This window comes from Chionomys nivalis, chromosome 1 (assembly GCF_950005125.1).
Source record: "Chionomys nivalis chromosome 1, mChiNiv1.1, whole genome shotgun sequence".
NCBI lineage: Eukaryota > Metazoa > Chordata > Mammalia > Rodentia > Cricetidae > Chionomys > Chionomys nivalis.
Genome location: NC_080086.1, coordinates 141,821,341 through 141,846,923, shown reverse-complemented (window position 1 = coordinate 141,846,923; position 25,583 = coordinate 141,821,341). Strand labels below are relative to the sequence as shown.

Below are 25,583 nucleotides of genomic sequence, written 5' to 3'. Positions count from 1 at the left end.
TTTCTGTAGATAGCAAAGCTGTTTTCCTAGGCTGTGGCAGCACCTCTACCATCCACCCTGGCAAGGGCCAATCTGTCTGTAGTTCTGGGAGCGACTCAGATGCTGGGGTAAGGGTCCGGAGCCTGCTCCGCCCCACCCACCACCACCTGCGGAGATGGGCGACCCGCCCACATCCTGACGTCACCGAACTCCGGGCAGCGCCGGGTCGGGCTCCGGGGATTGGTCAAGGCTCGTGACGTCACGATCCCGGGGCGGCCCCGGGCTGGCGGGGCCCCCGGGTGCTTGGGTTCCTTTCAAGACGGGCGGCGGGGGTGGGGGCGGGGCGGAGGCGGAGCGGGCGGTGTAAACAGACCCGGGAGCCGCGAGCCCCGGAGGAGGCGCGGGTGGCGCCGCCATGGACTTCCAGCAGCTGGCAGATGTCGCGGAGAAGTGGTGTTCCAGCACACCCTTCGAGCTCATCGCCGCCGAGGAGACCGAGCGCAGGATGGACTTCTATGCCGACCCGGGCGTATCCTTCTACGTGCTGTGTCCGGACAACGGCAGCGGCGACAGTTTTGTGAGTACTTGGAGCAGGCGATCTCCGCTGTGCCCGAGCTCCTCCAGGGAGGCTGGGTGGGGTGGAGTGGCAGCGCAGGGCGCCCGGGGCCGCAGAGCCGAGGTGTGGCGACCTCCCGGACGCCCCCGTACTCGATTAGAGCATCCCCAGGGAGTCCTTGTATGAAATCCGCCGGGCGGGGCGCACAGCCCCTGCGTCTAGATCCGAGGTCCGGTCCAGGGAGATGTTCTTACCCTTCGGGGTCTTAGATGCAACTCTGCAGCCGCCCCTCCCCGGCAGGGTCCCCGCCCCAGGCTGCAAATCCCTCGGAAAGACACAAAGCCTCTGTCTACACCCGCAATGCTAGATCTTTTGGACCCTATTTGCGGAATTACGCCCAGGAGCTTGAAAATGCACGCGCGTGCACACACGCGCGAGCGCGCTCTCTCGGGGTGGGGGCACGCCTATTCCCGGTTCCACGCTTCCCTAGCTCCTCAATGAGCTGCCAGGGAGTGTGTGTTCCCTGTGCAGGTTCTGGCCAGCCATGAGGCTTCTGTGACCCCACCGAGGCCTTTCGGCTTTTCCAGAGAAAGAACCTACACAACCCGGCCCAGAGGGACCAGGACCAGGAATTATGGTGACCAAACGTTCGGCCTGCATCCCGCCCACTAGGGATCCTGGCGCTGACAGTTTAGGAAGAGGATGCAGAGAGCACGAGGTTGAGATGGGAGGCGTGGAAGCAGGGCGGGGATGGCACGCCATGGAATGTTCGTAAGCACTATAAATAATAGTCCCCAAATGTAAGATGGAGGCAGCTGGGAATGAGGGTTATCGTGTGGTCGCTGGCCTGAGGCTGGAGCAGGCGCTGCTGCTGCCGCCGCTGCTGCTGCTTCTGCGGAGGGAGATGGGCGGTGCATCGATTGGTTTGGCTCATCAGGTGGAATGACAAAGCTGGACATGGACCCCAGGCCCGGCGCCCCAGACCCATTCATGGGGAAGTTCAGCATAAGATCCGTGAGACCCTATCTCAAAATAAATATCTCACCTGTACAACAGTTCACAGTGAAGACAGCGAGACCTTTCTCAAACCCAGACAGGACAAGCGTAGTCTGGGTGTACACCTGGCCAATATGCTCCTGGCTTTGGGTGGCAGCTAGATTTGAGTTCTGTCCACATGTCTTGAGTTGCCTATCCACAAAATTGGCTTCCTAATACCAGTTCTCTGGCGATCATTTAGGTACATCTAGCAGTCTGAGGCACAGCATGCGTTCTGCAAATTTAAAGTTCTGGGATCTGGTGTTCCCCACTCTCTTTGTTAAAACCCCTTGCCTGGAATAAAGGATGTTGCTTGGTGGGTAGAGCTCTTGAGTAGCATGTGTAGAGCCCCGGTTGGACCCCCAGCACTACAGAAGTGGGGGTGGGGTGTGTGGAGGTGTAATCCCTACATTCCCTGTCAGCCTAGGATCCTGAGACCTCACCCCAAACAGTTTTCCCAGTGGAGACAGATTAAACTATTGATTCATGTAAGCACGCCTCAGCTGTCTTTACAGTGTTGGCTGACCATCTGGAGGAGGGGATGAGGAAGAGAGGATAACTGCTTGGACACATTAGCACTGTCGCAAAGATTCTGGAGACCATGATGAACAAGTTGCCAACCACAGGTGTTTTCTTAGCCATATTGCTCCTCGAATCTGTGCCAGGTTGGGTGTGCTAAGAGCGCTCACCTCTTGAGTCTTGTCATTTTTCTCAGAAAATCTGTTAGAGCATCCAAAGAAGTTTGAGTTAAGTGGTATCTCTGCTATCTGAAGATTTGGGTAACAGTAAGAATGTAACCTTACTGTTTACCTCTCAATTTACAAAGTTTTAGATCATTGAAAAACTTGCAAACATTGATGAGGCTTTCCTGGGTCAGGGATAGCCAACATACAAATGGCCCATCAGTACATTTAGCTAGCTCAGAAGTGATATAGCAGCCCTGATTCTGCTCAAACATCCAAGCTCCCACTTCTGTGTGCTTGGAGACAGCATTGAACCCTTCTCTGGCAGTTTAAATATTTGTGGCCTGTTACCAGACTTAAAGTGGCAGCCTGTTGTCAATGCCTAGTGGGGCTGCTGGAGAATGTGTCTGGCTTGAGCTCAGCCCTCATATCTGGGAGCCTGTGTTATGGCAATCGCTATAAATGTTACTGCCATCCGTATGATAGATCCTAACCCCAATTAAAAACCTCCTAACTTCCTCTTCCTCACTTCTGCTGTACAGATCATCAGACTTGTACCAGCATCGTGGGTAAGGCATGTGCTGTGCCCTCCATGGCTGTGAAAGCAGCTTAGCCATCCACTAGCGTCTCTCTAAAGTATCTAAAATACGAGCTAGAGCTGGGCGTGGTGGTGGTAAGCCCAGCATTCAGAAGGCGGGGTGGTCAGAAGACGGGGTGGGGGGGATCTCAAGCCTTTGCATGACCTATCTCCTGACATTTCCTACAGCACAGGCACTTCCTGCCTCAGGGCCAGTGAGATCTGAGGATCCTGCCCTCAACTGCTGGGGTTAAAAGTTTTTAAGTGGGGACTGGGGATCTGAACTCAGGTCCACATGCTTGTACCACAAGTATTTTACCCCACTGAGCCAGTCTTTACCCATCTGCTCAGCCTTGAAAGATGACATCTTATTGGGCCTCACGAAAGTTCTGTGAGGTAGATGTTATACTCATTTTATAGGTGAGGAAATTGAGACTCTGATAGCCCAGATCTCTGTGCCCTCATTGAAGATTGGCCCATGGTAGCTCCAGAGACCCAAGGACAAAGATTCTTTTGATTGCCACTCCTCTGGGCAGCTCATTGTTGTCTCCTCACTTCTCAGGCCACCTGCCAATATAGCCCTTTCCCAAACTGCACATCATGCCGGGAGTTGTGGCTTTTCAAGTGGCAGGAAGACCTGTGCCACCCAGGCAGAGGGGTGGGCACTCAGCAACTGTATGGCGGTTCCCTCTTCTGCCAACTCAGAAGGTCCTGGTGGCTATCAGGTCTGAGAAGGGAAATGTGGGCAGCCATTCAAGTACCAGGTGGACAGAATTGTGTGTGTGAGCGTGTGCATGTGTGTGTGTGCATGAGCAGATATGCAGGTATGGATCCAATTGGTTGCTCTTCTTCCTTGTCTGTTAACTGAGAAATGCCCTACCATCACCTAGACTAGAAATTACTGATTGTGGGGAGGGCTCTGTTTACCTAATAGTTCCACCTTTTTTGACAACCCAGAAGAAACATATGTGCATCCACATTTTTGTGCAGTTTTATCCACCCTCAAACCCACACAGAAACAATAGTCATATTCTTAAAGAAGCAATACTCACAGAGGGATTCTGGCTATCTCTTCTATGTATGTTCACATAGTTGTACCTTGTGAGCGTGTCTCTGTGGTGTATTTAAATGGAGCTGCCTTGTGGTTTTGTGATGGTGTGAAGGAGGAAAAACTTCCCTCCACCTGCTCCTTTTGGTTTTCCCACCCACAGAGTGGACTAATCATACGCTAAGCCGTTCTTACTGTGAGCACTGTACGAAGAGTCCTGTGTGCAGCGGCGTTGCCTTATTCCTAGAGGTTATTTCAGGGGAGAACAAAGCCACTTGTATATTCAGCTAATCATGAAGAGGGTAAAGTCGGGGTGCTATGAGTCCAAATAATGGGGACAAGCAGTTGTTGATTATCTGCTAAATGGTGGGCAGTTTGCAGGCGGGCACCTGAGCTCTTCTGACCCCCTCTGGGAATAACCTGTCTGTCACTTACCTGTGACTGAGTCAAGGGTCCCTTAAGCAGCTTGCACAGAGGTAGTTGAGGGTATGCATGCAAGAAGGGGTACTCCCTGCCTTCTGCTGCGCGTGTAACCACAAGCAAGTTATTTGGCCTTTTGAACCTCAGTTTCCTCCCCGACAGAATGTTCAACACAATGAGCAAGCTGCCTTAGTTATGGCTAACTATGCTCTTCCCACTGGGTGTGCTAGTACATTGGCTGCCACAAGGTGGCTTGTGGTTTTTCTGTTCTGTCTGCTCCACAGACAGACATCAGTTTTAGGTTAAGAGACACCAATTAAAAATAGAGCTACAAGTGAGTTCCGGGACAGCTAAGACTGTTATTCTGTCTCAAAGAACCAACAATACCTCCCCTCCCCCAAAAAGAGCAAGAATAGCAGACACTCCTGACTTCAGCTCAGATGGTCCATGGGGAAATTGGTTTTAGGACCTTCTTTAGCTGCCCAAATTTGAGACTGCTCAGAGCTGTTGTGTGGAATGACATCTTTACACACACCCTACACACAGTTCCCTGTACGCTGTCTTAGATAACTGAGTGTGCTTAGGACAGTGGGAATGTAAATTAAGTACACATTGTTCTATATTGTTCAGGCTAATGCCAGACAAACATCTCATGTTCAGTACAGATGCCGTCTTTTCCTTCAAGTCATTCCCTTCCTGGTCAGGTCGCATGCACGGCTCAGAACCTGTGACTGTGGGAGGGTGGTTACACAGCAATGAGAGAGGCACACGGTGCAGGCCACAGGGGCTCAGAAAGAATCCGGGGTATGCTCCGAGCCCTCTTGACTTCATCAGTTCACAGCAGAAAGTCCAGCAGCATGCCCTTGAGGACAAGAAGAACTCAGCGGGGTTGAGTTGTCTTACTGATCTAATGTCACATTTTGATGACCAGACCTTGTCATCTCTAATAGAAAGTAGAACACGCTCCCTTCCTGTTGAAGGTGACGCACTTGTTTTGTCTTAGCTGGGTGAGCTCAGGCCTGATGTAAGAGAGAGAAGAGCCACAGGGGGCCTGTAATCACAATGTTCACATCAGGCATTTGCTGTGGGCAAGGCAGGTCACTCGGGGTGTGGGCCGTGTAGGCTACTTCGCAGCAACTCATGGCTCTGGTTAGTATCATAACTGCTTGAGTTCTCTATGCAAAGTTTTGAAATGTAGCCCACCTCAATCAGAAACTCTGGGAAGTGGGCCTGGAAATCTGCATTGTTACAAGCTTCTGGGTGATTGTCACTTGCTCCGCTTCACTTTTGGCGTCCTTGGCATCTCCTGCCATCAGGGGCAGCCTGGAGCCCACTGTGCCCATGGGCTCCAAGCACCCTCTGTACCCACAGGCAGCTAGTATTCTTCAGTCTGACACCCCCACCTAAGCTAATTCTGTGACTGCAGCCAGCTTCTCCAGTTCCTGCTGGACACACACACACACACACACACACACACACACACACACGCTCTCCAGACTTCTCGGATCACCTTGTCTTGTATTCTAACACTGCTAGATACCTTTAGTTTAGGAGAGAAGTAGTTTAAATAAAATGAAATCCTTTTTATTTTTAAATACAGTAACTATAAGCTGATTAGCAGTTAATAAACGGTGTTTTTTTTTTAGACCCCTACTGTGTTAGAAGTCTCCACAGCTATTCTAAGGCATCCTCCAGCGACAAAGAGGGCGGGCGATGAGATGCGCTCACAGGATAGCAAACTGAACTTCCTAGGGGGATACCCCACTTCCGTACAGGAATGGTGGCAGGCAGGTGGTGTTACATGGACCCCTCGGAGTCCTTCTCTATCGAGGTCTTGTCTCCTACCGCCTAGCCTCTGTATCTCCTCCAGTCTGCCAGATGCCTTCCATTCCCAGGCCTCAGCACTGTCTCCTCAGTTTACACCCTCGAGACAGACCCTTGATACCTGTGGGCTGCCCTGTGTTCCTGACTGGTTGGCTCTACAGAACCAGGCCTTCTTCATCCAGACCTTGCCAGTCTGGTTCCCCAGCTTATCTGCATCTTTGACCTTTTTGGGAAAAACTTGTGTTCATTTTAAAGACATGTTAAGATGGCTTTCCTCACATAAAGCAATGTTCCCCAGCCTCAGTAACAACAGCAAACCTAAATACAGGTTCCACGTATACTAGGTTTATCAGCGATGCCTAGGTAGGATGCCCACGTAAGGTGCCAGGAGGGACAACTGAGCTTTTCAGTGACTCCGTGCCAACTTTGCAAATTCTCCTAAGTTCGTTCCGTTCTGAAGAAATTTACCAGCACCCCCATTCATGGGGCGATCTGCAGAGGGAACACCTTGTTCCGAGTTCGTGATTCCAGACTATGGTTAATTAATTCCTCAGCGGTAGCTGAAGGCAAAGTAAAGGAATTTGAAGGCCATGGCTCTGCTTTCTCCTCTCTCCTCTTTTGAAATGAGCCTCGTGCAGTGCGTGTGCCTGCTGGAGACGTTGAGCAGGGGTGATAGTGAGCAGGGGTGATGGTGAGCAGGGGTGTAACGGCGTAAATGAATGCAGACAAATTGTAAAAATATATACAGCTTTAATGGGGAAATAGACTTACAGAACCACAGGTTCCCGCGGAGAACAGGAAAGCATAAGGGGCGGCTCGGAGCACACCCCCCCCACCCCCCCACCCCCCGCAGATTTATAAGTAAACATTAGCCCGAGGCGAACACGCCCCCTAATGGGCGGGGCTTATCCCTACACAGGGGTGACGGTGAGCAGGGCTGATGTCTGTCTGCCTCCCTGCTCTCTGGTCACGTGTGAACAGATGGCAGACAGAGCAGGTGAGACTGGGAGCATGAAGCTTGGGAGAGCTCTATGGATTTGACATTTTCTGATCCCTTGCTGTGCTAACAAATGAAGACCGAGGGGATGGATTTCACCCTGTAAGGGAGGCCAACCTTGAATGCCCGATTCTGTGAAACTCTAGGGTAACGACCTGTGTTCTTTGTCTCTCCTGCCCCCGTGGGGCCCCAGCACGTGTGGAGCGAGAGTGAGGACTGCCTGCCCTTCCTGCAGCTTGCACAGGACTACATCTCTTCCTGCGGCAAGAAGACACTCCATGAAGTCTTGGAAAAAGTCTTCAAGTCCTTCCGACCTGTAGGTGCTGTGTGGCTCCTGAAGCTGCCCTGTCCCCCTCTGTAGGGCACCTTGATAGCAGGGATGGTCGGGAAAGGGGCAAACCAGGGATGACTGTTTTTCTCTTGTCTACTGTAGGCTCTGGGGTATAAAGGTAGCGGGCAGTGGGGAGGCCGAGGGTGGGATGTGGCAGGGCCATTTGGTGCAGGAATGGTGGCTCTCTCTAGCATCACTTGAGTTGAGAAGTACTGAGAGGGTGGGAGAAACAGAGCCTTTGCGAGACAGTGGGGTAGTCCATTTCTCACCCGGTAGACCCCAAATGCACCTGGAAGTAGTGCAGGTTTTGCTTGCTTGCTTGTTTGTTTTATCATAGCGGTGCCTGCATCAGGAACATGGCCACAAATCTAGGTAAAGCCCATCCAGGTTTGTGTCTGTGGGGAAGGGTAGTATTATTGATTCTTTTTCTCGTCTCAGTTCTCAAAAGTGCTTCATAAAGCTCGCGTCCCCTCTTGGGACTTAGGACTCTATTTCTCTGGTATGCCGATGGCCTGCTTTCGTGAGAGCTGATGGCTGTGAAGTTTATACTCTCCCCTAGCTTGGTGAGCCCTTCCCTCTCTCTCCCAAAGCCATGCCTAGCATCATGCCCTGCCCCGTCCTGCCCCGCCCCACCCTCGTTTGCTTCCCTGCCCACTGTGGTTGTAGTCCATGCATTCAGTGCTGTGCTGTGGAATTGCTGTCTCTACTTCTCCACTAAGCAGCTCAAGCTTGTTTTATGGTCCAGGGAGGTCGGTTGCATAACTGCCTTTCTGACATCTCAGGGTTGGTGTTTGGCGTCTTTTTTGTCTCCTGACTGGCCCTTCTGGTATCCCACAGATATCTCAAGATGACAGTACCTTATCCAGAGAGGACTTGTGTTGGGGCTGTCAGGCCTTGAGAGCCCTGTCAGCCTGGGGTGGTCTTCAGTACTTGTAGTTCCCAGACATTCTAAGTGATGAAAAGATGGGGTTCAGATCTTGTCTCTCTTAGCTTATCTTTGTTCCAGGAGTGTTGGCATTTGGAGGGCTCCAGGTTAAAGTGGGGACCCTATTGTGTTCTGTTCCCGTAGAGGCCCTAGGCATTGACTCCCTTCTTCATGGTTCTTAGAACAGTCTATCTATCTATCTATCTATCTATCTATCTATCTATCTATCTATGTATCTATCTTCTATCTATCTATCTATCTATCTATCTATCTATCTATCTATGTATCTATCTTCTATCTATCTATCTATCTATCTATCTATCTATCTATCTATCTATCTTCTTGCTTCCCAGTCAGATTAGGTCAACCTCTCTGGCTTCCAAGACCTCCCCATACTTAAGAAGCTATTTCCGTACTTGATGTGAAATGGTGAAATGTCCTAGCTGTTCTTAGGAAAAGAGTTGTCCTAATCATTTGGCCCACCATCATGAGAAATGGAATCTCAGTGGCTCTTGTCACAGTCTCTTATTTCAGTCACCCATCTGGCCTTCTAGTCTTTTCCTTGCTAATTTTCTAAGCCCTTGTTAGGTGTGGTGAATGCCCACCAACTCATTTGGACCATTTCCTACTCTGGTCTAGCACAGGAACCAGGTGGTAAACATTGTGTTCCCCTGGGGGAAGACAAGATAAGCAAGTACACCTCAGTGTGTCCACAATAGGTGCCAAGACAGCAGGAAATAAACCAGGGCTGAGGGGAAGAGGTGTTAGCCTGAGCTGGGTGGTGGTGGTGCATGCCCTTAATCCCAGCACTCAGGAGGCAGAGGCCGGTGGATCTCTGTGAGTTTGAGGCCAGCCTGGTCTATGAAGCGAGTTCCGGGACAGCCAGGGCTGTTACACAGAGAAACCCTGTCTCAAAATAACAACAAGTAGTCTTCAGTGAGGAGGATATTTTGGAGTCTGCAATGATCATAATGGGTGGGGGTGTCCCTGCACAAAGACTAGCAGATCTGAAAGCCTAGGGTACAGAAGGTATCCATGTAGCTACAGGGGTTTGGAGTTGAGAACCTGGGCACAGTGAGAGGGGAGTCCAGGAAGACATCGGGTCTCGTAGCTGTGGAAGGACTTGGCTTTACCAGTCCTGCAGAGCCTGAAGAGACAAGAGCAAGAAGGCCATGTTGATATCCTCTTTTGAGAGGTTCCCTCTTGAGGACTAACGTGCTTAGATTGACCAGCAGCAGCAAGACCAGTGCCATCTTCCAGGCAGATGTGAGGGCAGCTCAAAAATAGCAAAAGTGGAACAAGAACCTCGGATGCTGGAAATGCCTGGAAAGCAGACCCAGCTGGCCTCGCTGTTGGGTTGAAGTAGAGTATGAGAAAATGAGAGAAAGGTGGAAGCTGAGTTTCTTGGCCATGCAGTGGAGGGACGTCATAGTGGTAGACTGAGGCTTGGAGGGCGACAGGAGGAGACGCATGGACCTGGTGCTGTTAGAATGTCATTTTGTGGGACTGGGAAGTCGGGGGGAACCTTGTGTCCCTTGTCCCCTGCTTTCACCTCTATGTGAAGTTGTGGAGTTTTAGGCTTAGAAAGAAGGCCTAGGCCGGATCTGGCTGCTGCTATTCTAGTGGAGAGAAGACCTTATCCAGTTAGGGGGATTGCAAGCCAGGAAGCCAGCACCGCATTCCCTGGGTGTCAGTGGTCACATGGTGGCATCCCCAAGATTGCCTTCACCTGTACCTTCAGATAGCTGCCTTCTGGGTGTGCAGATGTGGGACTTTAAAATGTCACTGTGCCCCCTTCCAGCCACTGCCCTGTGCAGTCTCTCCACGGAGACTTATCTCACCATAGCCTTTAGATGGATGCCACGCTGAGCCTCTGGCAGCCCCTGTGTACGTGACCTTGCTAAAGCTGGACATGGGGCACCTACAGCCTACAGAGTGGTATCACCTCAAGGCCATGCCACCTCTGTGGACTTCACTCCCTTCCTCTCGCCTGCACTTCCTACACGAGAATAATGTCACAAAGCCTCGCTCCACACACACTGAAATCTCCTCACACACTGACATCTGATTGGATCTCTGAAGAAAAATTACTCTTTTTCCTTTCAGCCACCCTACTTCTTTTTTTTTCTCCTCATTGTATTTCCCACAAAATTCACCAAGCATCCATAGCCAAAGCCCTGTAAAGGACAGCAAAGCATACTTGGCTTTTGCCATCTGGGCACTGGTTAGGAGCAGCAGTGGCCACAGAACAGGGGGAAGCATTTGGGCAGAGTCTGTATTGGATCAGGCATCCTGTGAGATGCTGTGCAGAAGGAGTGGGGGTGCCCACCCCGTCAGCTCATTCCACTCTGTGGGGTCTTGGGGAAAGTATTTCTGAGAGGTTGTTTGTGAACATGTACTTCAAGCTGCTTGTGTAGGCTCCTTGGGTTCAGACTCCAGTTCTGGCTTTTGCTGGCTGAGTGCCTTAGACAGTTTGACCTCTGTTTCTCAGGTTCTTCATTTGTAGATGAGGAAACTAATAAGGCAGTTTTGGGTTTCTAAGCTGCTAAATCTTCTCAGCAATAGCCCAGTTTGGCTGGAGGTGACCTCTGTGCACAGTAGGCACCAAACAGATGCTTCTACTGCTGTGTACTGCTGTGTACCACGCAAAATACAGGTGCAAAGAGTTGGTCTGGCCTGGTGAAGCATTATGTAGTGAATCTAGGGTTTTGGTACTGAAAAAATATCTTGCTAAGTGATTTCAACATTTTTAACTGAAATATATGGCTGGATAAGGAACCTTTCAAAGGTAATGGAAGGGTCAAGAAAAAGATTATCAACCCTGGCTTTTGCAAAGTAATAAACATGGTACATGGGTAGGTAACGGTCTATAAAGAAGATAAATAAATGTCAACTCGGAGGCACATACTGAAGAGCTTCTGGGTGGTGGGTGATTTTTTTTTCTTCTTTTCCCTATTCTCTAAGAGTCCTATCATATTCATAAAACATATATTTTTAGAAATCTGTATAGTTTACATGTGTCAAAAATGCTAGAAATTAGGGAGGGACTCCCTGAGACTCAGAGCGCCCGGCAGTGCCCTGCTGCAGAGATCCACTGGACACACTGAGCACAGGAGAGCTGACCCAAGCAGCGTCCATCTTGGCTGCCTGGCTTAGAATCCTTAGAGATACCCCAGGGAGTGGAGACTACTCTGTCCCTTACTATATGACATCTTGCAGTTTTCTTAACCTTTGTGTTCCCATCTTTAAAATAGAGCCAGTTTCTGTTTCAGTGCCCCGTGGATCCATGGGCAATGTCTAAAGCTGACCATGAACACAGACTGTCAAAGTCCAGCTTCCCTGGGCTGGGGGATGGACTGGATGTAACAGTCCATCTTTCCCACCTAGAGTGACCCCCATTTCTCTCCACTGGAAGGGCCTCCGGCCTCATGGAGGAGGATCTCAGGCCCCACTCTTCCCCCTCACTGGTGGCACACAAATGCAGATGTCATCGCCACTGTCGCCACCCGAGAGTAGCACTGCTCTGGTAATAATTTCAGAGACCATTGATAAATGTGGACAGTCATTTTCCTCACTTAAGTGACTCCCGGGTGACTATTCCTGGCCTTCGCATGAGAGACCTAGATAATGGGCCAGTGATATCGATCCTCATTAATGGCGACCTTGCCAGTCATTTCTGCCTCTTTTCATCCCTTATTTGATGACAAATGTCAGACGTGATTTCTGGTAAGCAAGCAGAGCAGGAGAGGAGAGGGGGTCTCCTAATGCCAGATTTCCTCCCCTCAAGTTACATGAACATGAAGGATTGCTACTCTCAGAGAGTTGCCCCCCCTCCCCCCAGGCCTGGTCCTATCACTGTGCCTAAGGTGTTGTTGAATGCTGTTTGGGCTGATGTTGCAGTAATGGCCCAGTCTGGCCTTTGTTCCTGAGGCTCCCATGGCTTCTTTCTCCCAGTCTTCTCTGCGGAGGAGGCTGTTACATTGTTTCTTTTCTCAAGAAGGGGCTCTTACCAGAATAGTCTTCTGAGTCTGGACACTGACCTGAGGGAAACCAGTGTTTTTAGGTTGCATCCAGTGGTCCAGGAGCCAATCATGACTCCACACAAGAAAATCCCTCATGGCTCAGAACAGTACCGTCTTGCTTCTGCTCCTCCCACATGGGCAGTAGCCTTGAAGAAACGGAAGAATCCCCTGGTGCTGAGCTTGCCAAAGTGGAACAGAAAGTCCAAGAAAAATATTGTTCATGTGGATTTAGAAATTTAGCTTTTCTGTATCTTTTGTTTTCTACTCCTGTTATGGACATTCAAACCTTGTCATATTTTAGCCAGGCACTGGTGGTGTACGCCTTTAGTCCCAGGGTTCAAAATGCATAAGCAGGCGGATCTCCGAGCTTGAGTTTTGGGACGGACGAGGTCCCCTCTAGCGGCGCATCTGCCACTCTTGCCCGTTTGACTCTCGTCTTGCATCGGCCTCTCCATCCCGATATGGAGAAGACTGAAACCCAACATGAGTTTTAGGATAAACAGTTTCTGAACCCCCCAATGCTTTAGCCAGTCTTGCTGCCCATGGTGGCTCTTCTGGACCCCCTTAGAGCAAGTTAGAAATGCAGGGATCCCTTGGGCTCACTGAGTCAGGGTCCGCATTGTCAGTAGTGTTCTTGGTGACTCAGAGACACAGCTAAGCGTGAGAAATGCTACTTCTCTTTTGGAAGAAGTGTGTCAGGATGCCCGAAGCCCCAAGGACATGCTATATACCCCAAAGCTCTAGCTTATCCAGGATGCTCTAGAGGCCACATACGCCTTCTCTCCCAGCATAAACTCACCAGCCCAAAGTGCCTGATGTGTGCCCTTCTGGGTTGCTACCTGCTGGTCACAGCCTCAAGTGATTTGCACCTTTGTCCCCAGGACCTGAAATTAGTCCCGCAGGTGACAAGGGCCTTAGAGAACTTGAATTCTCCAGCGTCAGCAGCTCTTCCTTTCCAGTAGAGGCCAGCGTGGCCTGACAGGCTTAGCAGTCTGTGATTGTGAACTGTTCAAGGGAGTTTTGTGGTCAGCAAGGCCTGGAAGTGCTGGTGTGTTCCTGTACACAATGGGCAGAAACTTGAGTCCCAGGCTGCTGAAAAAAAAATAGTCACCAAACTAGGATTGCACAGTTGTAGCTACCGCGAATCATTTAGCCATCCCAGACCTGTCAGCCGGGATTTTGCTGTTTCCATTTTCTCGTAAGAACCAGTGGGCACAGTCACAATAAGGGCTCCAAATCTTTGCCAGGCTGCTTGTCACCCTACCTCTGATTTAGATCCTCCACCACCCTTGGCATGTGACAGTGGTGCTGGATTGTTCCATTCTGCATGGTGCTTCTGGACCTCCTGGTAGTTTGCCACCCTGCGTGTGCTTCCAGTTTGTCATAATGTAAGTGAATTGCATGCATTTCCTACTGAGGATACATTTTGGAACCATTCATTGCCCAGTAGAAAACACAGAAGCTTCCAAGTGTCAGGCACACCATTGACAGACACCTCTACAGTAGCCAGCCTGGTAGGTCCGTGTGGGAAGATTGCAGGCCTCTCACCAGAGAGAGTCCCGGCTCTGTCATCTCCTGGGTGATTCTGGATAGTCTCGCAGCATCTCCTGGTCTTGAGAACCACGTGGGGATGCTTGAGATAGTACTGGGCACACACAGTTTTCATTCAGTCTGAAGCATGGTGAGCCAGGAGTGCTAAGTGCAAGTTCAAGGATGGAACGCAGAGGCTAGCGGGGAGTTCTTCTTTCTTCCTGCTTCCTAGCGTGCTCATTCACAGCGAGGACCATCCAAAGCCAGCACTGCAGGGAAGAGATAGGAGGAGGCTGGAATGGGCCTACTTGGGCAGTGGGAACTCCCTAGACAATCCAACAAAATGCATACCTGCAAGGCTGGACAGTGGACACACTGTGGACATTAGCTCTTTCCTCTGAGCTACAGCCAGTGTCCTAGTTATCGCTGTACAGATAAGGGTACATGCCAAAGGCCAAAGGCTCCAGACGGCAGGTCAAGAACCATCTTCCACCCTCCCGGGTGTTTGTAAAATCTGTACCAAGGACCCTTAGAAGTCCAGAGCCACTATGAATGGCATCTTCTCTTCCCCACTCTGAAACCACAGGGGCTGATCAGATTCACAGAGCGGAGGATGCTTCCTGCCCAAGCTTCCCTTGAGGCTGGCTCTCTGAGGCTAGAACTGTGTGCTTTGAAGTCATGGGGGTAGCTAGGAAGCTGAGCAGGGGGAGAGGTGTGGTTTGTGCCAATCAGCCTGCTAGATCCATTTCAGCAAGGTGTGCTGAGTCCAGGAGGGGATTGAGAGCCACTTATGGCATGGCTTGAATTGGGGTGAGTAACCCAAACATCCTGTGGGAAGGATCATTATAGTTACATGCATGTCCAGGCATGCCTTGACTGTACCATTCTCACCCATGAATGTCATGGCTAACTACAGTTTCCCACTGAGCCTCAGAATCCTCCCGAACCAAGCACTCCAAGTGACCAGTTGCCACCTCAGATTCATCAAATGGGACGGATGCATTGACTCTTATAGTTAGTGATCCCTCGCTCTTCAGTGATCCTGTGTCTCCTCTTCTGCTGTTGAGATGATGCAGAAGCTGCTTGCAGCAGCCCTGCTGTGACAGATATTGCAGCGTTTCTGTCACTTGACACTTCCACTCTGCTGTGTCATCAGCAGCTCTTTAACTAAAAGCTGACCGCCAGCACAGCAACTGTCTGCTTTTACCGTGACTAGCCAGCTGTCTTCTCTCGCGGGAGGCAGTTTTAGCCACTCTCTCATTAGAGTGTGAGAAGGAGACAATGCTGACACAAAGGAGCTTCTCTAGTCTCCCAAGGACACATGAGATCCTGGGGGCCAGGGCTGGACAACCTCTCCCTGCCCTTTCCTTCAAGGGAGCAGTAACTCTCCGGGACACCAGCAGTCATGAGCTGGACAGGGACAACACACATCTGCAGTTGGCCATGGCCATCTAGGCTTGTGATCAGCAATGCTTCACAGATGATTTTGCCCTTTCCTATGGCTCTGAGGCTGTGAGACTTCTAGAACTTAGAGTGTAGACCTTGTCTCAGTCGGGGCTTCTGGCTTCCTGTTCCCCAATTTGAGCCACAGGGAGAGTGGAGGAAGGGTGGCAGGACAGTTGAGGAGCCGTGTGCGGAATAAGTAGGCCTGCCTTTAATGTCTTACTGCAGCTAAAGTTTAGGTCACTGGGGCCACTTAGTTGAGAGGCCTGAAGGTAACAAGATTGGGGTCTCCGTGTGAAAAGTCTTTTGGTCACTCTACTCAGTCATTACGTGCAAAAACCCAGGAGCCCTAAGTCCATGGCTTTCTGCCAGCACTCAAATCTCAGTTCGTATTGCTCACGACCAACTAATACTACTCAGTTTCTAATGGAGCTGCTGCTATTCTGGGGCCAGAGAGATGGCTCAGCAGTTAAGTACTTTCTTTCCGGAGGACCTGAGTTTGATTTCCAGCACTCACACCGGACAGCTCTCAACTGCCTATCATGCTAGCTCCCTAGGATCGGACACCAGCACTCGCCTTCCCGTAACCCAAACACGTACCTGCATACATATGCATACATAATTAAAAGTATTTTCTGGAATTTGCCTTGTTTCCCATATCATAATCCATAAAGGATTTGTGGAACATAGATGAAAAGGAAGCTGGAGAAATGGTTTAGAGCATCTGTTGCTCTTTCAGGGGACCCAGATTTGATTCCCAGAGCTCACTCGAAGGCTCACAACCATGCTTAACCCCAGTTTCAGGGGGTCTGATGCTCTATTCTGAGCTCTGTGGGTACTGTGCATGCCCATACTGCCAAAACAGTCATATACATAAATACATGTCAAAGCATTTTTAAAGATGAAATGGAAAAAAGTTGTCCACAATCCCAGCCTTACAGGAACTCTTTATCCCCGCCATGCGTGCACGTGTACACAACACATATACACACTCACACACACTAAATGTTTACAGAACTAGAACACACCAGCAAGATGGCTTGGTGGGTTGCAGTGTTTACAGCCAAGGCTGGGGACCTGAGTTCTCTATCTAGACTTCACACAGTGGAAGGAAAGAACCAACTCTTGCAAATTGTCCTAGGATCATACACATACTGATATAAGTGCATATAAACACACAAAATAAATAAATGTAATTTAAAGAAAACTCAATTTTGAATATATTTAATTACAGCCTTTTCCCCTGTGCATCCATGTGAGTTTTAAGAAAATGTGTATCATAGTTAAAATGTAATTTTATCATATTTTTAATTTTATGTGCCTTTTATCATTAATTTTAAAGTTCAGTGTTAAGTATATGTAAGATTCTATCTTACTAACATGCCTTAAAATTTAACCCTTTGCTGCTGAACATCCTAGCTGTCTTAGCATTTTTATCTATGTGCTTCTCTTAATAAATATCCCCATGTATTTGGGGGAGAAAATAAACCAGAGGATTGATTTGGGGACATTTTGAAGGGACATTAGCACTGGTCGTAGTGTGATTCACTAACATGCCGGCTACACCTCATATAGGTGTGGTTTGTGGACCTCTGTGCTTTGACATTTAAAAAGGAGCCTCTCTGAGGTACCCAGTGAAATTGATAATCCATGAAGCTTCGATGTGTCTTCTATTAAATTTGTAAAAGCTGTGGTGGGGGTGGGGGAGAGTTGAGTTCAGGGGGATACTTGCTGTGTACAGACAAATTTGGGTCCAGTGCCTTTGGTCTTCTGCCTGAAGTCCTGGCAATCCTTACAGCTGTTGCTTCTCTTGTCCAATTCTATCTCTGCAGCTGCTGGGGCTTCCAGATGAAGACGACGCCTTTGAAGATTACAGTGCAGATGTGGAGGAGGAGCCAGAGGCGGACCACCCCCAGATGGGGGTCAGTCAGCAATAAACTCCTAGGTCGCCTTCCGGAAGGGGAGTAAGCCCTGTGCTGCCCATGAGGTTCTGTGATCCCCGATGGGGTCCTGTACTCCTGGGGTAGCTTTTTGTATTAGCTCTTCAAAACAGGACATCTGGCTCTTGACATCGAAATGAAAATGAAATACCTTTCAAATGACCAAGCCATTTCTATGATGAGCTTCGTCAGAAGTGATCAGAATTTCTGCCCCGCTTTGCCGGGGTTTCTGTGGAGATGTCTTGGTAGCCTTTGCCACTTTGAAGTTAGAATCCGTGTTGTGGCTGCCTGTTCCCTCTTGAGTTTATGTTGGAGAATTAACGTTTGCTGATTGGAATGTAGAGAACGCTGAATGTATTAAGGATGTGTTTTGAGTCCTCACAGGGGACCTTGCTGAGGAAAAGCATGACAGAGGAGAGATGCAGCCTGCACTTTTTATGTCCCTTTGACGTGTCCGTAAGTGAAAGGTCTTGCTTAGGAAGCATGAGTTTTACTATCTAGTTGTGAACTGCGCAAGCGCAGATGCCGAGGGTGAGGGCGGCTGAGCTCCTTGGAGAGTTACATTGGTTACCTGAGCATGTAGCGGCCAGCCACTGGTCAGTGTAAGTGTTCCGCGGTTGTTCGATCGTTTTAAAACGTGCTAAGTCCAAAGCCACTTTTGAATTCTAATAGTGGAAAGTATAGATGGGGTGAAAGATATAAATTATTGATTCCTTAAAACTGATTCTAAGCCTGCATATGAAATGAAACCTTCACCTTCTCTCTTATGATGAGACGGCAATTTGTTAAATCACGAAAACAACCAGAATCCGAGTAAGTGACCCTTAAGCTTTGAAGCCATAGATGAAATCTAATAAGAAAATAAACCAGGAAAAAAATTAGATATAATGAAATCCTTTACTTTCCTAATCTTTTATTCATTAGAGAATGTCAGGTAAAGGCTCCCAGTGAGTTATTTTATTTAAAATGATAATGAAATACTCTAGGGAACCTCCATGCAGTGAAAATTTAAAGTGATATGAACGTGGGAGTCGTAATTAGGGGATTACTTAGTTAAAAGAGGATGTTTTTGATGATCAGGACACACAGACAACTCTCAGAAGTAACTGCTGTCATCCTTTTACCAATAAGTACCAGGACATTCTCTAAGGCCACCATGAGACCCTCCCGTGTCTCCGGTTCTCATAACTTAGGATGCAAGAACTCCCTTTACAGCACTTGACTCCTCCATGCATCAGGTGTGGGAATGTTGTGCGTGCGTGCACACTCACACACAGACACACACGGACACACACATGTAATCTGATTATGTTATCAGCATTTTAAACCCAAACCAAACCCACCATCGCAGAAGCTTGTGTACATGGTATGGCAGCCGTGTCCGAGCATTTTGTTTAACCGCTGTGAAGGGTCTTGTTCCTTGGTGTACTGCGGAGTTCAGTTGCTGGGTGATGGCACATTGTGGATTCCATCTGTGCTTTTCTACCTGTGTTTTTATTTTCTGGAGGAAACTTAGTAATGCTTAATTTCAAGCCGAGTGACTTCCCTTGAAGTCGCCCATTAGCACAGTTAGACTTAGTACCCCTTCCAGGGTGTGAGGTCCAGTCCTGTCCATGCTCCCCCTGCCATGTCTGCTCATCGTCAGGAGACTTGAGCTCTCTGTCTTGTGGATACGGTCCAGGGCAGGTGACTTCCTTTTGAACATAATAGGCCACACACATAAATGACTTTTGGAGGTAAAATGAAGACACCTGAGCAGTTTACTCCGTTATGAGGTAACCTGGAATTTTATACAGAGGCTTCAAATCTAAATTTACATATGTTCGAACATTAATATAAGATGGTTTTTTTTTTTTTTATCAAAAACGTATTTGAACTTTGACCAAATATATTTGGTATCATATTAGTGTTCTCTATTTGTACAAGTTGAGTTAAGACCCCTAGTGGTGCAGCGGGCTACTGACAACTCTAGTCAGTCTTTTGTGTGCTTCCCCTGCCCCCCAGGGGGGCGGGGTCAGGAAGAGCAAAGGTCCCTGGATGTGGCTGATTTCCATGACAAAACCCCTAGGCATCAGCAAATCTACTGTCCTTGCAAATGCAAACCTCCCTCTGTCTGCTGTTGTGTGTATTCCTTCCAGTGTGCACCTGTGTGTACAAGCACACACGTAGCCGTAGCCACCCCTACCCATTCTGTCAAGGGTCATATCCTAGTGGGGGGCGAAGGCAAAAAGCCTGTGGTTGGTTAGTTATGGAAATGGGCCTGCTCCACAGTGAGAAAAGTGTGACCCTTCCCAAGACCACAGAGGCATTCCAGGACTATGGAGAACTCAGCCCTTGCCTGCAAACAGTGATAAGTTATGTAACTTTCCTACGAAACGGGGGTATTTGCTCTGCTAGCTTTAAACACTGTCCTGCTGCTGCTGCCGTAGGAAGTCTGTGAGCGGAAAGAGCGATAGTCAAGGACAGTGGGGGACACGGGAAGAAAATAATTTGGAATTTTGCCAAAAATGGTGTCCTTAAGATGTTGACCATGCCACTACCTTAGAATATGGTGGCAGTGGATGTCCAGATCCTGGAGCCTGGAGTCTGCCCCCTCCCAAAGGCTCTAGAGTTGGTTGGCAGTTAACCCAAGAGGGGAGCTTAGCTTGAAGATGTAAACAGATGTGTGGTGAGCACTGTGCTTGTCTTGTCGCCCTGGAAAGTGACAGCGGAAAAACCTGGTAGGTAGTGGACAGAGACAGAGTGAGAATAAACACACGAGGGAAGGACTGATCGCCTGCTGACCGCGATGACTGGCTGCGAAGTCTGCATTCTGCCCTGATAACACTACAGAGCCTGATCCTAGCGCTGAGTGACCCAGGGAGACACATTCCTCCTATCTGCCTGGTGATAGCATTGTGCAGGCTTCAAGGATCCAAGTCTAGAGCCAGGGAGGGTAGTGAAGCCCCATGCTGTGCCTGGCACCACTTGGGTTCAGTCCCACGGAGTTTGAGACTCCGAGGCCCACTGCAGCACATGGTATATTTTGTGTTTCCTTGACCAGAGCACAAAACGTCTGTTATATGATGAGACTGTCCTTGCGCGCTGCCGCCAGAGCTGGTTTTGCAGTGTGCTTAAGGAAAACTGAAGCACACTGGGGGTGACCCCATTGCTCAGGACAGACAGACAGACAGACCTGTTCTCTAGCACAATGCATGGCTCTGAATATTGTTTCAGTTTCTCAGAGCAGGGAGAATGTGTCTGGGGTGTTATCCCAGAGTGGAGTGTTTTAATTATTGCATGTTAAAACTCATCAGTTGGGAAACAGTTTAATCAAATTGGGTTTTCTACAGTGAGAGGAATGTTGTATAAATGGACAAGATTTAATGTGGGTTGGGAGGAGATGAACAGGGACCATGAGAGAGAAAGGTCTCAGTCCATCTGGGTTGTAAACAAAGCACATAGCCCACACTTACCTCTTGGGGTACAGGACCAAGCGGCCTTTTCTTAGCTGTCTCTAGAGAGCTGCTTTCCTCAGAGACTGGAGGTTTAGAGGATGCTGGTGATGGCTCTGTGACTTTCACAGTGCCCCGTGCCAAGCCAAAGGCACAGTAGGTGCCCTGCGCACCTGGTGGAATTCCTTCCCCTAAAAATAAAATCCACGGCTAGCCAGAGAAGCATGCCTTCCTGAGTTCTGGCTCCAGAGTGGCTGCAACAGCAGCTGGCAGAACGTGAGCCATGCCTGCTCTCTCCTCTGCTGGTGCTCCTGCTGTCAGTGAAACTCAAACGAAGGCTCTTGTCCCTAGAATAAGCCTTGAGGGGGAGATGTCATACCTGGCTTGTTGCATCGTCTCCAAAAGTGCACAAGAAGATTTTTGCATTAGAAATCCCTCTTTCGTACAAACTCAGTTACTTGGGTTAACGGTAGCTAGTATGACTTGAGAAGCTGAGGTCTTTTAGGTTTCATATGGAGTAGGTGTTAAACTTGTAGGAATGTTGGCAGGCAGCCTGTGGCCTGTGGCAATGGCCATGATCATTTCATGTTAGGAACCCCATTTACCACACTGCAATGCTGAATAACTCAGAGCAGCTTAAAGACTGCACCAAGCCACAGTAGTCCTCTTAGGACTGTGTTCAAGTTGTTCGGTATTAGGGAGAAAGCTGGCAGTGTGCTCCGCATATCTCCCTGGGCCTTCCTTTCATTTTTGTTTCTTGAGATTCAATTTTAGCAGGTACCTTCTGAATTGACCTAGACGTATGCCTTATATACAAATGCCAGCTTTGTAAAAGGCACTAAAATAAACAGTCACTGCTGGGCAAGTCCAAACCCAGCTACAATCCAGTGCTAATTTGTGTACAAGCAAGATTTCAGCCACCTCTAGAGAAGCAAATCAGAAGAAACAAAAGCAAGGGACTTTGTTTTTTTGGTTTTTCAGGCTGGGAGATTTTCCTGTGTGGTGTGTGTGCTTTCTTTGAGTTCATATTTCCTTTCAGAGAGCTCTCTTGTAAATGACAAACTGTGAAATGGGTTGCCAAAAACTTGTCCTTTCTTAGATGCTTCAGACAGAACTGTGTAAATTCTCTCTGCACCCTGTCCCATCTGCTCCCTCCTCCTTCTCATGAGGGCGAGGACCACATCCAAGGATGTAATTACCATAAGCTTGTTATTAAAGAGCCTTTCAGCCCTAGTGGTATTTGCCTTTTTCTTTCCTCTTTCCACTGTTTTTGGTTACAGAATACTATATGTGGTGTATAAATGAAGAGCAAGGACCATGGACACGGGTGGGGTGGGGGTGGGGACAGTTACATCGAAGGCGTGGATCCAGAGGTGTATCTAACTGAGACTCCGGCTAGTGTTTAGCAGTTTATCCTCTCCCTTTGAACTAGAACTAGTTTTGTGTGTCAGAATTTCTTTTTGCAAACCTAGTTAGGAATCCTTTGTAGCACAATTAGAAGTCTGTGTCCTGTGACAGATTAATAAGGACATGATGACATTTCCTTAATGTCTTTGTTCCCAGTTGCTGTCATTCACCAGATCCAGACATTCAGTAGGAACTCAAAAGTTGGCGGCAAGCTTCACTCTTTGGTTAAAGATAAGTTTCCCCCCTCCGAATGGGGGTTCTCTAGACTTGAGAGTGGCTTAGCAGGCCAGGCTTGAGGCAGTGTGTGTTTATGTAACGGCGTGGGGAGTCCTTAGGCTTGGCCAGAGATTCCAAGTCCAGAGTAAGGCTGTGTGTGAACATTTTAAACCTCTCTAGGCTAAACCTGATTCCAGAAGGGCTGTATAGACAGATTTTTATCATGGGAAAATTCCTGTTTCTCTGACTTGATCACACAGGCAAGTTGGCCCCTTTACATGCAGGGACAGATACAGCATGACTCACGTCTCCTCTCATTACAGTCCATCTCTGAAATCATTTGGCAGACAGACGGGTCTGGCCCAGACAGGTCCCTGACAGTCTTTGTGGCACTACTCACCTCCCTCAAACACACACCATCCCCTTGTTTTCGCATGGGTGAGAGTAAGCATGGTGACCTCATCTCTGATTTCCCTTGGGGGAGGAGCAGGAGCAGAACACCTGGCCCTGCTGTAGAGGCAGGAGTGCCAGGAAGTCCCATAAAGTCACAATGGTGACCTGTGCTGTGATGCTTTTCTCTGATTTACCCCCTCTTCCTAGGATCCCCTTTGCCAAGCAAAGACCCACAGCTGTGAATTAGCCCAAATGCCACTGCTGGAAGATGGCACATCCCGCCTTGCCACGCATGCCTTCTCCTGTAGTAAATCACAGGATTCAAAGTATAACAAAGAGGAAAGGGAGGGGTTCCTCGCTTAGGGATGTAATAAACAGTCTTGTTTCCATAGTAAAGTCGGGCAGGTGGTGTGGGTACCACAATATCCCCAGGGCTTGCTGAACACACATGGGTGGATTCATAGCACAGGGGGGAAAACCACACCCCAGCATTTGGAGGCACCAGGGCTAGGTATCTAGCTCAGTGTCTTGATGAATTGGGAGACCAAATATTCTTCCATTTGTCGGGCTTAGCCATCTGGGAGTTTGGAAGCAAGGTTGAAATGCCTCCCAAACCAGCTGCCCGTGGCGGAGGGAAAGTCCTGGGCAAGCTGTAAGTAGGCAGCCGAAGAAGAAAAGTGTGGAAGGAGCGGCAGCCCTTCCTTTTCCAGGGAAACTGCCCCCAAAGAGGATGTCAGTCCGGCCAGACTCCAGGTGAATTGGGTCCTCCGGGATGCCTTTTAATTGGGAGCCTCTAGAGGTCAGCACAGCATAAACAAAGGGCTGAGCCGCACGCTCGCTTCCCTGCGCAGCCTTAGGGAGCAGCCAGCCAGGGTAGGGCAGGAAGTCAGCAGGCACCTTGGGCATAGGAGGAGAAAACGTGTCTCTTCACATCAGCCTGCTTCTCTGCCTGCCTTTCTGGTCTGTGTCCGCAGCTCCCACACCTGGGTATCAGACGGTCTGCTAATTGACAGGTGGACGGCTGAAGCAACAGCTACGTTTTGTACTGTGTGGACTCAGCTCAGAGCTCTTCCTTTGGCTCGTTAGCACATAGACTTTGCTCAATTTTTGCTATTTGTAGCACGATTAATAAAAACCCAGAGACAGATATTGGGGTTCAATCTGAAGGTCAGAAAAGCAAAACAGTCAGTCACTAGCTTTTACCTCTACCTCAGTCCAAAATGGCGATCCTGCCTCCAGGAATCTCAGAATGAGACTGTGTGTGAGAGCTGTCTCCTCCCATCTTATATTACTCTCTAGTAATGGGATAAAAGGCGTGCACCACTACCGCCGGTTTCTATGGCAACTAGCATGGCTACTGGGATGAAAGGTGTGTGGCCCCACTGCCTGGTCTGTAAGGTTGACTAGGGCACCTGTTTTACTTTGATCTTTAGGCAAACTTTATTTATTAAAATACAAGTGAAATATCACTACAACTATCAGTGGGCTTGGGGAAAACTTAAGTCAGGTCCTGTAGAGCCTGTGGGGGGTCATAGATGGGGAAAGATCAGGTGGGGGATGGGAGATGGCTACAAACTGCTAGACACCAGGGCTCCAAGAACAAGGTACAGAGCTCCAGGCAGGGATGCTCCAGGTTTTGCAGTCCCTAAACGGGGACCCCTAGAAGCTTCCACAGAAAGGGGAGGTACTAAAACTGACCTTTCCCCCTTTTCTTGTTGCCTGTTCTGTTCATGGTATTTTGTGTTCCCGCCTCCCAAGGAAGCTTAACCCACACCACAATCAAATGCCATCAAAGAGGGCTCTTTGGTGGGCACTGGGATGCACCCAGGACACAAGCACGGAGAAAGGATATTGGTGGAAATGTCAAAATATTCCCCAGATTCCCCTGAAAAAAACATTTTAACACTTGGTAACTTAGCAATTTAATTTGAACCATTACATTTCAAAATGCTGGCTTTTTGATCCCAATGAGTGTAGACTACGTGTTATTTATAGTTCCAGAACAGTCTGGTGACTTTCCAGTCCTTTTTCTCATGAATTAAACAGTGCTGAGTGAGTAGGCTCAAGCTGTGTGTGCCTATTACATCCTAAACCTGTAAAAAAAAGCCGCCTCACATAGCCCAGTCTGGCCTTCAGTGAGCCTTGTTGCCAAGGCCTTGAACCCTTGATCCTCCTGCCAGACTACCAGTCACTGGGTTTGTTACATTGTTACATCCTAACTACGTTCCTTTTAGCTTTTTTTCCCACTAGTTCTATAAGGTAGGTAGGAGTGTGTGTGTGTGTGTGTGTGTGTGTGTGTGTGTGTGTGTGTGTGTACACTATCCTTTTCAAGATGAAGAAACTGAGGCAGGGAGGTGTTACATAATTTTCACAAGATCACACAGTTAGAAAGTGCCAGGAGTGGCATTTAGATCCAGGCAGCCTGGCCTCGGAGCTCTGTCCCCTACCCTGCTTGGCCCAGTATGGTGGGATTGTCTTGATTCAAAGCCTCCCGAGCCTTTTCGGCAGCTCCCCGGGCTTCCTTGCCTTTCTTACTGCTTCCACAGAATCTGCAGCCCTATGGCCCGAGCCCAGGATGGAATGTTGACAATGTTTCAACTCTTTGCTTCGCCCTTGACCAGATTAACCTGTTGCCGAACCCCTTGAGAACGAATGCAGTTTCCCATATCCACGCCCTGGCACAGACAGGCAAGTGGCTGGAAGAAATGGCTTTGAAGATAAGAGAAGGCTTAGATCTGGTCAAGGCTGAGAACACAGCCTTGCCTTCTTCTATGTGCCCTGCGATGTCCTTCCTGAGGACATCTCAGGAGACTTTATGTATCT

At 48.9% G+C, this 25,583-nt stretch overlaps 1 protein-coding gene across 1 annotated transcript; it reads left to right on the top strand.

The window, feature by feature from the left end:
• The first annotated feature begins 299 nt into the window (after positions 1–299).
• On the top strand, positions 300–21,977 carry Mturn (maturin, neural progenitor differentiation regulator homolog). The gene is made up of 3 exons (XM_057782974.1): positions 300–556; positions 7,313–7,435; positions 17,203–21,977. Exons 1-3 carry the CDS (start codon positions 395–397, stop codon positions 17,305–17,307), a joined length of 390 nt encoding a protein of 129 aa, XP_057638957.1. The 5' UTR covers positions 300–394; the 3' UTR covers positions 17,308–21,977.
• Positions 21,978–25,583: the final 3,606 nt, after the last annotated feature.

Bases quoted from the DNA above. Each gene is read 5' to 3' on its own strand.
- Mturn (XM_057782974.1), top strand. From the start codon at position 395: ATGGACTTCCAGCAGCTGGCAGATGTCGCGGAGAAGTGGTGTTCCAGC. The intron at 557-7,312 runs GTGAGTACTTGG...GTGGGGCCCCAG, and splicing joins ACGGCAGCGGCGACAGTTTT to CACGTGTGGAGCGAGAGTGA. The intron at 7,436-17,202 runs GTAGGTGCTGTG...CTATCTCTGCAG, and splicing joins TCTTCAAGTCCTTCCGACCT to CTGCTGGGGCTTCCAGATGA.